The 8,403-nt window shown below is 46.2% G+C and overlaps 1 protein-coding gene across 1 annotated transcript in view; it reads right to left on the reverse strand.

Moving 5' to 3' along the window:
* The window catches only part of ABHD12B (abhydrolase domain containing 12B), a 60,194-nt gene that overhangs the window by 15,094 nt on the left and 36,697 nt on the right, over nucleotides 1-8,403 (reverse strand). Inside the window, exons 2-4 of the mRNA XM_012806551.2 lie at nucleotides 4,702-4,829; nucleotides 2,826-2,928; nucleotides 1,182-1,301 (exon numbers count right to left, since the gene is read on the reverse strand). Of these exons, the coding sequence (XP_012662005.1) occupies nucleotides 1,182-1,301; nucleotides 2,826-2,928; nucleotides 4,702-4,829 (351 nt within the window). The remainder of the gene's footprint in view (nucleotides 1-1,181; nucleotides 1,302-2,825; nucleotides 2,929-4,701; nucleotides 4,830-8,403) is intronic.

Consider the following 8,403-nt stretch of genomic DNA (forward strand, 5'->3'; position numbering starts at 1 on the left):
AGACGTCCACAGCTCTTAAATCTAGAACCAGCAGTTCTGACAAGTTCACCAGGCTTCCCTGCAGACCCCTACCTGGGCAGCACTGCTAGGTACTCAGTACTTCCAGCTCAGCACTGCTCACAGCCAGCTGCCACCTCTGTGCGGAGGACAAGAAGCTGTGACTAACCGAGGGCCAGGAAATCTGGGATAACTGAGGGCACTCCCAGATTCATACACAGGGCAATGTACTGCGTGAGCCCCCCTCCTGGAACTAAGCATGTTCTAGCTCCATGCCCAAGTTTGCACAGTGAAAACAGTGTTAAACAAGGCTGGAAAGTGTTGAGTTTCACGGGAAATCTCATTAACTGTGATTCAAAAAACGGCCATGTCAAGACAGTCCCTTGAGAAAAGATGAGATTTGAGAAGGCCACCCACTGACAGAACAGGGCAGTGTGGGGGAGGGGGGAGCTGTAGGCAAGGTCCCTCCACCCAAAACAGAAGAGGGGGGGCGGTTCTGAGGTGTGGCGCCCCTCCCCAAGCTGAAGGCACAGTCCCAGCTGATAACCGTCACCTCACCTAATTACCCAGGCCCAGAGAGGCTCTGTCTGATCATCAAAGGACAGACAGACTTCTGGGAGACATTCTTTGTTAGAAAGAGAGGTTGGAACTACAGAGAGTGGGCAGAGGGACAGATATTCTAGGCTAAAATTAGTCAGATTGTCCCAGTGCCAGTGGTCAGAATTCCAGGTGACCTCTCTTAAGGAGTCATAGTTAACAGAACTAATCCTAAATAAAGAGCTGTCCACTGAAGTTTTCTGAAAAGGCCTCTGATGTGGACATTGCTCTTTCTTTCCCCTGTTATGCAGGCCTCTTCCTCTCCTGTCCTCTGAGGTTTCAATCCGTCATTTCAGGCCCTCTCAGGGAATAAAGGGACCATTGCCTTCTTTGAAATTAATATCTAAATTTTGGAAGAGTTATTCTTTTTCTCCTCTCTGTGAAGGACCCACATATTCTGCATAGAGAATAGTCTTTTTAAGAGAAGCCTATGGCCAGAACACCCTCAGATTTCCACAAAGGAAACAGAGCCTGTGAAGGCAGCCCCGGAGCTGAAAACAGAGCCCTGCCCTTCTTTGCTCCCCAGGGGACCGAAATGTTCTCAATCTCTCAACAACAAAAAAAATAGTCCAAGCAGAGCCACTGACCTGTGCTCGGCACTGCCGTGAAGATAAACAACAACTGGGTTCCCATCTCCAAGGGCAGCTTCGTACCAGCAGCGGCCCTTCCCCCTGGCGTCGTCCCCCCGACAGCTGGGGACCACGTGCCTGAAGGGCCAGGAAGGGGTTAACAAGCATGTACAAAGTCAGAGACCACCGCCCTTGTTTACATTTATTTATTTATCCCAGTAATGCTCTTATATGCATACAGTAAAAAAAGAATAATACTGCAAAACATCTTATGATGAGAAGGACTCCACCCTATGCCAGCTCCCCAGGCACAGAGACAATCCCTTTAAACCGTTTACTGTTTTCGTTCTTCTGACTTCTGTACCCACGTGTATGAATTTCCCAAGACTGTAGTTCTAAGGTGCAGCCCATTGAAATGACAAAAAAAAAAAAAGATGGAAACAAGTAAAAGATAAGAGCTATTTGTCATCTTCCATTGGTTTGGCTAAAGAGACAAGTAGGAAAGAATTTAAAGAAAAAGAAGTTTATGTAAGAGTAAATAACTTGAACACAAAACTAAGCTGTTTTCCTAAAGAAAAGTGAGAGGCGTGTCACACAGGTTCACCACAGCCTGCTGCGGTGAGGACACTCAGCAGCCCCAGGGAGAGAGCCACATGGTGAGGAGCCGAGGCCTCCTGCCCACGGCCAGCACAAACTTGCCCACTGTGAGACGAGCTGCCTGAGCAGTGAATTCTTCAGCTGACTGCAGCTGAGGCTGATATTTTGACTATATGAGACCCTGAACCAGAACAACCCAGCTAAGCTCTCCTGAATTTCTTACCCTGGATGTATTATGTGAGACAATAAATGTTTGTTGTTGTTTTAACTCAAATAAACAAGAAGGTCATAAAAAGTGACCTGGTGATTTTAAACACAAATGCTGCCACATGATGTGTTACAATGGAACTTGGAGAACTAGCTAAGCCTTGACAAGCCTGCAGTCCCCCCATCATGGAGGGGCAGAAAGTCTCCCATTATGCTCAGGGCCTCTGTACCTAGGATTTGGGCACCACTGCTCTCAGCATGAGCTGGTCTTGGTGAGGAAAGCTGAGTCACTGAACTGAGGACCAGTGGGACAAAAACTAAGAGTAAAACGATTTCTAAATCCCAATACTATTCACTGCTCTGTACCCTGAAGAGCAGGAAGAAATTATGGGCACCCATAATGGTTCCTAAACATTTTATGATCGAAGCTTTAAACTTGGGGAGATGAAATATAAAATGGGACACTGGAAACTTGGCAGCCAAAAACAGAAGAAAGCATTGAGATTAGTACAGAAAAAAAGGACAATTAGAATGCTTATGACTTCATTTGACAAATATTTGTGAGTGCCCTCTATGGGCCAAGCATTGTGCAGAGCCGTGAAAACTCAACAACAAAGTCTGTTACCTCCTACGGAAGCCACAGTCTTGTAAGAAAGACAAATGTTAACCAAATACTCACATTTATTTAATTACATGGAAATAAATGCCAAAAGGGACAGGCATCGGTGGCATGAGAGGACATACCTACGATGGGGGGTGAGGAAGAGTCTTCCCTAAAAATTACCAGTTAAAGTGAGATGCAAAAGATGAGCAAGGAGGTGGTTACCAGGCGACCCAGGGTCCCAGCAAGGAACTCACCAGACTCCCAGAATCACCCCAGGTTCTGCTCTGATGTAGAAGTTCACTGTGTGCGGAATCTTTAACTCTGGTTTCTTTAAATCCACAAGAAATGGGGCTTTGACTGAAAAGTAGAAATTATTATTATCGACTCCCAGAATCAAATCCCATGTTTCTTAATCACAATCCCCCCAAAAGGAATAAGCCTTTGTTAGGTTAACAGGTTTCCATGTTGCGAGCTACTCCACTAAACTCCTAGCAAAGGATTTGATGGTATCACCATTTGGACCAGCCAGCAGAAGAAAGGCAGCAAAAACAACAAAGACAAAAGCTAAAGCTAGAATTTAAATCAGCATCAGTGCGCGGCCACAACAGGAATGCAGTTTATTCCCTCCTTATCTTCATCTCAAGGTAAAAGCAAAGGAGACACTTTCCTAAAAAAGTAAGAGGGTCTGGAAGAAAACAACGAGTATCATGATACTTCAGTGAAAACTAATAAGCCATAAGCCAAGAAATGTCCAGGATCAACTTACACCAGGACCAAGGAGGTAGGAATGAGAGGACTGGGTCACACCAACAGTGCCCAGCAGAAAAGGCACAGGAGACTGACCCTTACGTCAGCGTCTCCACCTCTCTCTCTTTTTCTTTAAAAGATCCAAGAAAGAAGAGGAATAGACTACAATAAGCGGTTAGGCATCCATATTAACAGCTATTTTTTTTTTTTTAGATTTCATTGATTTTTAAAATTTTTTTAATTAAATCATAGCTGTGTACATTAATGCATTTGTGGGGTACAATGTGCTGGGGGGGTTTGTTTTTGTTTTATTCTTGGAGATTCATTGAGGGTACAAGAAATCCGGTTACACTGATTGTATTTGTTAGGTAAAGTCCCTCTTACAATTGTGTCTTGCCCCCAAAAGGTGTGTCACACACCAAGACCCTAAATGTGCTGGGGGAGGGGTTGTTTCTTTGTTTTTGAGACAGAGCCTCAAGCTGTTGCCCTGGGTAGGGTGCTATGACATCACAGCTCACAGCAACCTCCAACTCCGGGGCTCAAACGAGATTCCTACCTCTGCCTCCCAAGTAGCTGGGACTACAGGTGCCCACCACAACACCTGGCTATTTTTTGGTTGCAGCCATCATTGTTGTTTGGTGGTCCAGGCTGGATTTGAACCAGCCAGCTCAGGTGTATGTGGCTGGTGCCTTAGCCACTTGAGCCACAGGCACTGAGCCAATGTGCTGGTTTTATATACAATTTGAAATACTTACAACAAACTGGTTAACATAGCCTTCACTGCACTTTCTTAATTATTGTGTTAAGACATTTATACTCTACACTTGGTATTAACATTCATATTAACAGCTCCTGAATGGAAACCCCACCCATGATGCCACCTCTCTCTATTCTCCATGGTTTCCAAGGATTCACAGTAGAGTTCAAAGTCAATTAAGTAGATTTCAGACCATTCAACTTTAGCCATAATTTTATAATTAACATGCCTTTTTTATTTTAGAAAAATGTTTTTTGATACGGAGTCTCATTCTGTGTCCCTGGCTAACCTGCTATAGTGCCATCATAATTCATAGCAACCTCAAACTCCTAGGCTCATGTGATCCTCCTGCCTCAGCCTCCCAAGTAGCTGGGTCTACAGGTGCCCTCCACAATGCCCAGCTATGTTTTTTAGTAGAGATGGGGTCTCCCTCTTGCTTAGGCTGCTCTCAAACTCCTGAGCTCAAAGGATCCTCCCGCCTTGAACTCCCAGAGTGCTGGGATTACAGGCATGACCCGCTGCACCTGGCCCTTTTTCATTACAACTTTAAAGGCAGTGAGTTCTTTGGGAGGGGAAAAATTACATAGAAAATTTACATAAAAAATTCATGAAAGGTATATACTTACAAAAATTGAAATAAATCAGCATCTCCATCAGAGGGGGGAAAATGTGTTCCTTTAAAGATTTACTAGTAAAGCTGTCATACAGAGCAGCGATTTTTCTTCCAAGTGTCGAACAGGAGTGTGGAAAGGATCTGCAAGGTATTGAGAAACAAACAAAGTTTTCAAAAATCCGTGCACATTTTATCTTGGTTGTTTTTTTCTATTAAGTTCCAAATCAAATTTCAGAGACTAACACTGGGAATTCTGGGTAACTTGGCATTAAAGCAAAATCCTTTACACAACACACATAATTATCTACAGGGCTGGTGAGCATTAGGCCCCAAGAGGGGACCAGGTAAAAGAAGTAACAGGGCAGGACCCCAGCCAGGCCTGAAAAGCCAGAGCCGGGCAGGGACAGGAGGGGAAGGGACGAGAACGGATGCACCAGGGCTGGGCTCGTTCCTTTAGGGTAGCCCCAGAGGAGGTCACGGCTGGACCCCACAGTCGTCTGTAAACAAGATTCAGACACTTTTAAAACAGTTGCCACAGTCTTTAATACATTAAGATGCAGCGCCATGGTGTCAGTCCAAGGCAGTGAGGGATAATCATTAGGTCCCCTCTCTCTGGCCGGGTCTTAGGAAGAAATGAGGCAGGGAGAGAAACCCCCCCACTCTGGGGGTGATCCCTGGAGGAAAGCGACCTATGTGGAGCAGGGCTGAGCCTGGAGTAGGACACAGGCACGTACAGCTTGCTTGTTCCACTGGTCCCTGTGACACCAACCACCCAAGGTGGGAGGCAGCAGCAGACTAGTGATGACTTGCCCATGAGGGGTCACTACTGCCACCTGCGTCTCCAGACATGTCTCTGGTGAGCATCAAGAGTGTCTCTGCCGGGCACGATGCCTCACGCCTGTAATCCTAGCACTCTGGGAGGCTGAGGCAGGTGGATTGCCTGAGCTCACAGGTTTGAGACCAGCCTGAACCAGAGCAAGACCCCGTCTCTAAAAATAGCCGGGCATTGTGGTGGGCACCTATAGTCCCAGCTACTCGGGAGGCTGAGGCAAGAAAATCACTTGAGCTCAAAAGTTTGAGGTTGTTGTGACCTCTGATGACACAGCAGTCTACTGACAACAGCAAAGTAGGAAAAAAGGGTCTCTCCCACCTTTGAGAGATGAGGAATACAAGTCAATGTCATCATCTCCTGGTTCTGGTTTTTCTCCACATTATTCATTAAATAAATTCCTTTCCCTGTTGTGAGTGGCCCATGTAATCAAACCACAAGGCTGGGGGCCCAAAAAGCACTTGCAATGAATTGTTTCCCTCTCTCTACTCTGATTTCTCTGCTAGACTGAAGGCATTTTAGGAGGTAATCATTACCTTTGATTTGCTAAGGGGACACTGGAAAGGTAAGTAACCTCTCCAAGGTCACAAGCCAATGAATGGCAGAGCCAACTGTCTCAGGTCTGTCTGACCCCAGTGTCCTACAGTGATCTCCAGCAAGCTGTCACTGGCCTGGTGAGTTCCCAGGCCTTCCATAAAAGCAAAAATGGATCCTGGGAACAAGGCTGGCCTCTGGCAAAGTTCTTTTCTCAGAGACTGTTGTTTTAAGACCCTCTTCTGCACCTTTGCCCATCAGGGTCCCTTCCTTACCCTCCCCACTGCTGTGTCCCCAGGAGCTGCCCTTTGATAACAAAGCCACCAAAGAAAGACCCCTTCAAAACTTAACTCTAACCCACATGTTAATAACTTAAAAGTCAGAGCACTTATATATGTTTGCAAGTGGCAGAAAGGGAGAAGATAATGAACCTCTGATGAATTTCAAGCAGTTTGGCAGGAAGTGGAAAGGGGGCGGTGGCTCCCTCTTCAGATACAGCACACCCAGCGAGGGCCTACTCAGAAAATCAGCAAGAAAGAAATGAAAAGGGTTGTTTCATAACACTTTAAATTAACCCCGGGAAGGCGGCAGGAAGGAGAGGACATTGTTGTTCTTATTTTAGAGATAAGAAAGAAATCAAAACCTAAAGAAGCCACTTTGAGCCACAGATCAAGCCAAAGTGGACAGGAGTGAACAGGAGTCTGAATTGTTAGGTCCTGCCTGGCTCCCCGCACCACAGCAGCCACCCCACCGTCTCAGTCTCCCGCTGAGCTGGCCTTTGAAGGTAGGCAGGGCCGCCACCCCCACCCGCTAAGTTGGCTTTTGAAGGTCTGCTTGGGAAGCAGAGGTGGTAGAGGGAGATGTGCTTCTGTTTTTAAGGAATAATTCATACAGACCCGTCTCTCAAATAGCTCCAGGCACTTCTGTGGGAAGCGCTGCGGGAAGACAGTAGAGTGACCAGATCCCTCCCAGCATCAATAATGCAAAGCCACTTCTTTTAACCAGGGGGTTGTCAATTTGACTTCCCCAGATCGGTAGGGGATCAAAAGTCACCAGTGGCTAATAGACCTTACTCAAGCAGAGGATGCAGTTGCAGCCCAAGCCTCGCTCACGGCCAGCCACATCACACAGCCACCTTGGGGCTCTGCCATTCTTCTACCTCCCTTTGATCAGCGCACCTGTAACCACACAGCATCCCACAGGGGCCCCAGACCGTAACTGGGTGACTCTCACTGATGAGATCTGGTGTGCGAGCCGCTACAGGGCAGATTGTTCACTCTCAGAGGTATCTGCACCTCATATTTCAGAAGCCCAAATCTAATCACATTTAGCAGGACAATCATTTCAAACATTAAGACATGTAGTACATCCAACCTATATCAGTTCAACATTCAGCCTGAGTGTGGCAGACACCAAGTACCAGGTGACACCCTCCCACCAAATCCTTTCCTTCCTTCACTCCTACTCAAGTGTCTCTTTTTTTCAAAGCCTTTCTGGACAGTCCCGCCCATGATGACCTTTGCTCTCTTTTCACCCCTCCCAGGAATTATAATTGAGGCCTGCGTTTGACTGTGAATTTCTCTCTGATACTCTTCCCATTGTGCTGTGCCAGGTCCCCAGCGACAAGAACATGGCGTGCCCCTCCTCTCTCACTCTGCTCTTTCCAGCCAGGGCTGAGCCCAGCAAGTATTTGTTAACCCACAGGTTGAAAATTGAAGAAAATAAATTTCTTTTGTAAGGGGCGCAACATTTGTTAGTAGCTTTGAGCAAAAGAGGAAGGGCTTCATTTTCTTTTTTGACTTACAATGCCAGCTCCTCAGAGCAGGGACTTTTGTCTGGTTTATTTACCATTATGTGCTCAAAAATAGCTAAGAATGGAAACCATGGAAAGAACGAATACATTTACCAGCCCACGCACAGGGGTTTTCAGAGCACTATCTGGGATTGTGACAACTGCGGATGAAATGGGGTCAAAAGGAGGAAAATAGACCTTTAATTTCCCCCAGTTTCTTTCCTGAACATGTTTTCCAGTTTTCTAACATAAAGAAATCCAGGTGCAAGTGGAGACTTATTCTCCCGGGCCCACCTGCTATAAGCATCAACTCTATCTGACAAAGTTTTTGTAAAATAAATACATAGATTCCCAAGGCATTAAAAAATAAATCACTGAAAATGTGTGATTAAATGTTCTCCTAGAGTATCACAACACGTCCCCATGGACCCAGTGCTGCCAGCAATGGCAGGCACATCAAACTCTCCAAGAGGGTTTGCTGACCTAAACCAACCTGGCTCCAGGAAACAGAAAGGACTCAGACGTGGGAATGGGTCTGGGCCTGAGCCAGCACACTGTGC

The sequence above is a fragment of the Otolemur garnettii genome, unplaced genomic scaffold (assembly GCF_000181295.1).
Source record: "Otolemur garnettii isolate 467f Iridium unplaced genomic scaffold, OtoGar3 scaffold00054, whole genome shotgun sequence".
NCBI classification, from domain to species: Eukaryota; Metazoa; Chordata; class Mammalia; order Primates; family Galagidae; genus Otolemur; species Otolemur garnettii.